Source organism: Rana temporaria, chromosome 12, assembly GCF_905171775.1.
Source record: "Rana temporaria chromosome 12, aRanTem1.1, whole genome shotgun sequence".
Classification (NCBI taxonomy): domain Eukaryota; kingdom Metazoa; phylum Chordata; class Amphibia; order Anura; family Ranidae; genus Rana; species Rana temporaria.
Genome location: NC_053500.1, coordinates 31,828,524 through 31,834,523, shown reverse-complemented (window position 1 = coordinate 31,834,523; position 6,000 = coordinate 31,828,524). Strand labels below are relative to the sequence as shown.

Sequence of the window (6,000 nt, the reverse complement as noted above, 5' to 3'; positions counted from 1 at the left end):
CACTTTGAAGCAAATGATGTCCTTGCGACGTCATTTACCGCAATGCACGTCGGGAACGTTTCCCGACGGAGCATGCGCACTACGCTCGGCGCGGGAATGCGCCTAATTTAAATGATCCACGCCCCCTACGGGATCATTTAAATTACGCCGGGCAGTTTTCCGGAGCGCACACGCAATTTACGGAGCTACTGCTCCGCGAATCAAGCGTAGCGCAGGAAATTTACGGAGGCGCTGCAGCAAAACGGTGCGCTGCGCCTCCGTAATAAATGGGCAAATGTACCTGAATCTACCCCAGTGACCATAACTGCAAACTCACACAGAACTCACACAGAACTCACACAGAACTCACACAGAACTCACACAGAACTCACACAGAACTCACACAGAACTCACACAGAACTCACACAGAACTCACACAGAACTCACACAGAACTCACACAGAACTCACTCGGTTAGATTCGGGGGATCAGTAATGCACAGCATCGATCACCATAGCAACAAGCCTCTTGCTTTTGTTATCCGCGCGAGCCAATCAGAAACACGAACGTCACGAAAGCCTGCCGCCTTCAGCTCAGCGATAGGTGTCTATTTTATTGCCAGAAACTAATCCAGTTTTGTTTTATTTTGTTTTTTTAGCATATGACTAGTAGAAAATTAAGTTTATTATAAGAAGGAGCTGATATAAAATATGTTCGTGCTATTTTGCATTTCGCTTTTCTTTTTTTCAGGCGGGTCAGTCCTCCGTGGCGCGTGTATTGGTTGCACGGGGTCCTTCGCTACTGGTGTCGCCGGAAGTGTTGTGTGGAGCGGCGTGAGGTGAGTGAATGGGACGTGTGGGGAACGTTCCCGGGGTACAAAGCTTCTTCCCTTGTGTGTATGGACGGGGAGGGGAAGGATTGCTGGGGCTTGTTTGCTGTAAAATAGTCCTAAAGTTGTCCATAGACTGGAGCCAAATCCTTCTCACTTCCCTCCTTTCTCGTCTGCTGTATAGACCTGTATGTATTGTTTAAAGAGACCCTGTCACCAACTTAAAAAAAGGCAAAAAAGCAACTATAAGGGCCCATTCACACTGTGCGCATGCTGAACTCTGTGTTTTTCTGCTGAAATGTGACACGAAGAGGCGGTGGAGCTGTGCATGCAGCGTTGTCCCGCCGCTTGCTGCACCGCAGTTCTGTGCAGTGATCGGGGCGTGCGGAAAACGATTGTTTTCTATGTGCCTGAGCAGTGACCGGCGTTTATCCGGTGCGCAAAAACGCCAATCACTGCGCTGAGGGGGGGTGATGGCAGCAAACAGGATTAGGAGCGGCTGTGCATGGCAACCAATCAGCTTCCAACTTTAGTTTTCAAAGCATTGCTGAGCAAACTGAAGCTAGAAGCTGATTGGTTGCCATTAAGGATGAGCTCCAGCGCGTTCGCATATAACACGTGCAGAACCCGCCAGGAAGTGTGCACGGCGCTGCGCTAATAACAGCCAAGGAGACATTTCACGATCCCTGCAGCCGAGCATCGGGACAATGTCTCCCTGGCTGTGATTAGCACAGCGCCGTGCTCATTTCCTGGCGGGCTCTGCACTTGTTCTATGCAAACACGTCGGAGCTCATCCTTAGTTGCCATGCACAGCCGCTCTTGTTTTGATGAAGCCCCCTCCCCAATGTGTGAAAATGCCCTAAATCAGGGATGTGCAATTAGCGGACCTCCAGCTGTTGCAAAACTACAAATCCCATCATGCCTATGCCTCTGGGTGTCATGCTTGTGGCTGTCAGAGTCTTGCTATGCCTCATGGGACTTGTAGTTCTGCAACAGCTGGAGGTCCGCTAATTGCATATCCCTGCCCTAAATGCTTCAGATGAGCTCTTGTGCAGAAAAATGCAGCATGTTGCAACGCACTACAACTAGGATTGACACTTTTTCGTCACATTTGGCTACCTGCTGGAGTGCGCATGCGTGACGCCGCCGCCATATGCGTTCCAACACTTTTACGACAAAACAGCACACTAAAACCGTCAGATAGTGTGAGGGAAGTGACGTTAAACACATGAAAATGCATTACACTTGTATTGTGGCATTGCCGGAGCATGCCCGGCCTCAACCAATCATAGAACCTATGCCACAAACGTCAACCAATTATACAGCAGCTCTAGTTAACAGCCCATGCTGCTGCAAACGTTAACCAATGATACAGGTCCTCTAATACAGTGGTCATCAATCCTGTCCTCGGGGTCCACTAACAGGCCAGGTTTATGTATTACCTTGGGGAGATGCAGACTAGATTACTGCAATCACTGAGCAGCAAATGATATCACCTTATCTTGCAAACCTTGCCTGTTAGCTGGCCCTGCTAACAGGCCAGGTTTGCAAGATAACTGAAATACATCACAGGTGATATTATTTGCTGACAGGGTTGGTGACCACTGCTCTAGTAAACAGCCCATCCCACTCCATGTTTATTTGTAATAGATTTTGTGTGTTTATAACGTGCTATGTAATCACAAGCAGGATTAAATAGCAACCCCCCCTCCCCCTCAACATATAAATTGGATTCTTGTTAGGGAAGTATTAGTGTTGGAACGCATAGCGCAGTGTTTGTATTGTCTGTAAGGTCACTTCCGTGACATTATCTGACGGTTTCACTTCTCCGTAGTGTCGCAAAACTTTTGGAACGCATGCGCAGTGCGAAATTTCTCAGCACAACGTCACTTTCGTAGCCGAATGTGAGGAAACACCGCATCATCCCTTTAATCCAGGACACACATTAATTACACAGGTTATGTGGCTGATTAAGGTAGTAATTAAACTCACTTGGTGTCTTATCTGCATTAAATCAGCCCCGGTACTTGTGTAATTTATGTGTTCGGGTTTAAAGGGATGAGGTGGCAACCCTAACTACAACCCCCCCCCCCCCCCCCTCAAAGTGGCGCTGTGGTGTGAACAGGCCACGTAGAGAACCATTGTTGTTCCTGTGCCGATCTACGTTGCTCATGTGAGCTGGTGTGAATGAGTCCTTCAACTACAAAGTTCAGCTGGGCTTCAAAAGAGGTGTGTGATTTCAAAATAAGTCATAGTCCCCCTAGGTCAGGGGTAGGCAACCTCGGCACGCCAGCTGTTGTGAAACTGCAAATCCCATCATGCCTCTAACTCTAGGAGTCATACCTGTGATTGTCAGGGTCTTGCAGTGTCTCATGGGACTTATAGTTTCACCACAGCTGGAGGGCCGAGGTTGCCAACCCCCTGCCTTAGGTGGATGCCGCTAAAACCGAGAACTGAGCGATCGCAGACTGCTGTTTGCTTGATTCTTGGTCTGCAGAGAGCCGGTAACTGTCAGACAGCGGCACTCTACTTTGCCCCTCTGGCAACAACTGGAGTGCCAGGCTGTGGAGGGGGCGGGAGTGGTTGGCTTAGGTTCTTGGAGGCTCGCTGAGCCAGCTGCCAGTCTGGACTAGGGGTTCACTGATTATCAGTGCAGCCGATTTTTACTTTTTTTTTTTTGAAGCATCGGTATCGGTCACAAACTTACCGATTATTGCTTCAAGAGGTTGTACCGGGGTGATGTATGCAGCTGCAGGCATCACCCCGGTACCATTCTTTAGAGCGGACGTTCAGCAGCCACTCGGCTGTTATTACAAGCAGCAGGAGGCAACATCACCCGGGTGTTCCGTCCCATCGGGAGGCCCGAGCGACCAGCCAGCACGTCCGCCAGCTGGCCGAAGATCCGAACAAAGCAGATCGACTTTGTTCGGGTCTCGGATCTAGTAACCGGGAAACAATGTCATGACATCACTTCCAGATTACTGGCATCCTAAAGGCACCAGTTTTAAAAAATAGAAAGTATTCAAAAATGCAGATCTTGACGGTTTGAATACTTTCAAGTGCAGTGGAGGGGTTTGGGGTCTTATAGATCTCAGATGCCTCCTTAAAGAGTACCTCTCACTGCCTTTTACTTTTTTTTTTAAAGGATAGTGTAAAAATAAAAAAATTGAATCCACAGAGCATCTGCACCTGATATCGGCCTGAAAGGCAGCCGAAAAATCGCTATTGGCCCTGAAAAAATGATATTGGTGGACCACCTGAGTGATGTCGGCTAACAGTGGACTTTAGCCCAATGTCGGCAGACTCTGGGTCATAGGAGTGCAGAACTAATTGTACTCATGGGACCCACAGGAGAAGTACGGCCAAAAAAGCTTTGACCCTACTTCGCCTTTAATGTAGAAGTCCAATCAAATACTATCTAAGCTTAAATCATCTCCCACCTCCATTCTAAGCCCTATGATCGGGAACCGTCCCTCGCTGATCATTAGTGACAGCTCAGTCTCTGTGCAGGGAGCACGCTGTGCAGCATGCTCTCAGCACAAACACAGTGGCTCATGTATGTACTTCCATGTCGCTGCATATATTCGTATGATCCTTGGAAAGGCAAAGGGGTTAAAGCAGCTAAGTATACTTCAGGTGCATCAAAGCATAAGATGGTCGTCTTTGAAAAGCAGCCACAGCCTAACAGTTACTTTTCTGTACTTGCAGGGTATTTAAATGCATATAAAACAGGGAAATTTGCATGTATGCCAAAGATGTACTAAATATATAAATATTTTTTTTATTTTGCCTAGACGTTCGCTTTAAAATATAATTTGTGTTGGTAGTATATTGTACGTCTATCTGCCCTGCTTCTACCTGTAACTCCTTGGTTGCTGGTCTGTCTTGTCAGATTAGGGTATGGCTTTATTGCTAACAATGATGTGTTGCATCATGTAACATTTGTTCTGTTAATTTCCAGAATTTGCAGACATGGACACCGACCCTTATGATGAGTTTGGAAACTACATTGGTCCTGAGCTGGACTCGGACGATGACGACGATGATGATGATATGGGCAGAGATGACAGGGATGCTGATGTGGTGAGACACATTTCTATAATAGTAGACTGAACAAAAATGTGATGCGTGTGCGCAGCCTGTCTGTCAGCTGAGAGTCTGGCTTATGACATCCATTTCAGCACATCCTAACAAACATACCTTTTCAGTAAGGATGAGCTCTGGCGTGTTTGCACACTCCACGTGCAGAGCTCGCCAGGAAGTCGGCACCGCGCTGCGCTAATCACAGGCAGGGAGACATTTCCCGATGCTCGGCTGCAGAGATCGGGAAATGTCTCACTGCCTGTGATTAGCACAGCGATGTGCTGACTTCCTGGCGGGCCCTGCACGTGGACTGTGCAAACACGCCGGAGCTCATCCTTACTTTTCAGTGGTCCGTCTACATTCTCTTTAGAAAAAACATTATCTTCTCTCCCCCCTCTATCTAAGATAATGTAATTCAGGAGGATTGAAGAGGCTGGGCATGGGGCTAAGAAGTGGTTGTCATGTTAGTAGATGAGAAAGATTATCTTTCACTTGATCAATGGGTGGAAGATATCTTAAAAGTCAAAGGTCCTTCCCAAACTGTACCCGTGATCAGGCTATGTATATTCAAGTATTTATATATTTCTAAGGGGAAGTAAATGATCCCCCCACTGACCTGGGGGCTCATTTACTTTAAATAGCAATCCATACTTAAAGTGATTTGTGAACGATCACCTTATAAGACGACCCATTCAGTTTAAAATTGTAATGAAAGGCAAAGCATTTGTATATAGCTATATAGGAACAGCAAACTGATCTTGCCAGTGTGAATAGGCTGTGTGTGTGTGTGTGTGTGTGGGGGGGGGGGGGGGGGGTGTCAGGACTAGTCTGATCATTGGAGGAGAGCAGGCTGAGTTCCCAGCATAGCTAGAGAACTGACCAGTGTGTGTTCTCCTGCTTGGTGTAATTAGTTTTTAATAGGAAAGCAATGAGACTGGCAGGATCACCAGGGATTTCAAACAAAGGAAACAAATGCAAATACAAGTACATGGTACAGCATCCACATATCAGGAATATGAAATTCTAGGATAACAAACACTATAAGGTTCACAGCAGAAGTTGTTCTCTTAGTAGCTTAGCTCACCCTGCCCCATCCTCTAAGGGCTTCTG

At 47.2% G+C, this 6,000-nt stretch overlaps 1 protein-coding gene across 2 annotated transcripts in view; it reads left to right on the top strand.

Annotated features, from left to right (window-relative positions):
• Positions 1-709: 709 nt before the first annotated feature.
• Positions 710-6,000, top strand: part of EFTUD2 (elongation factor Tu GTP binding domain containing 2) — a 35,367-nt gene continuing 30,076 nt past the window's right edge. Inside the window, exons 1-2 of one of the 2 annotated variants that reach the window (XM_040331429.1) lie at positions 710-816; positions 4,769-4,890. In XM_040331429.1, coding sequence (XP_040187363.1) covers positions 4,780-4,890 — 111 coding nt within the window. In that variant the 5' untranslated portion in view covers positions 710-816; positions 4,769-4,779. The other variant, XM_040331430.1, reaches the window with a different exon arrangement.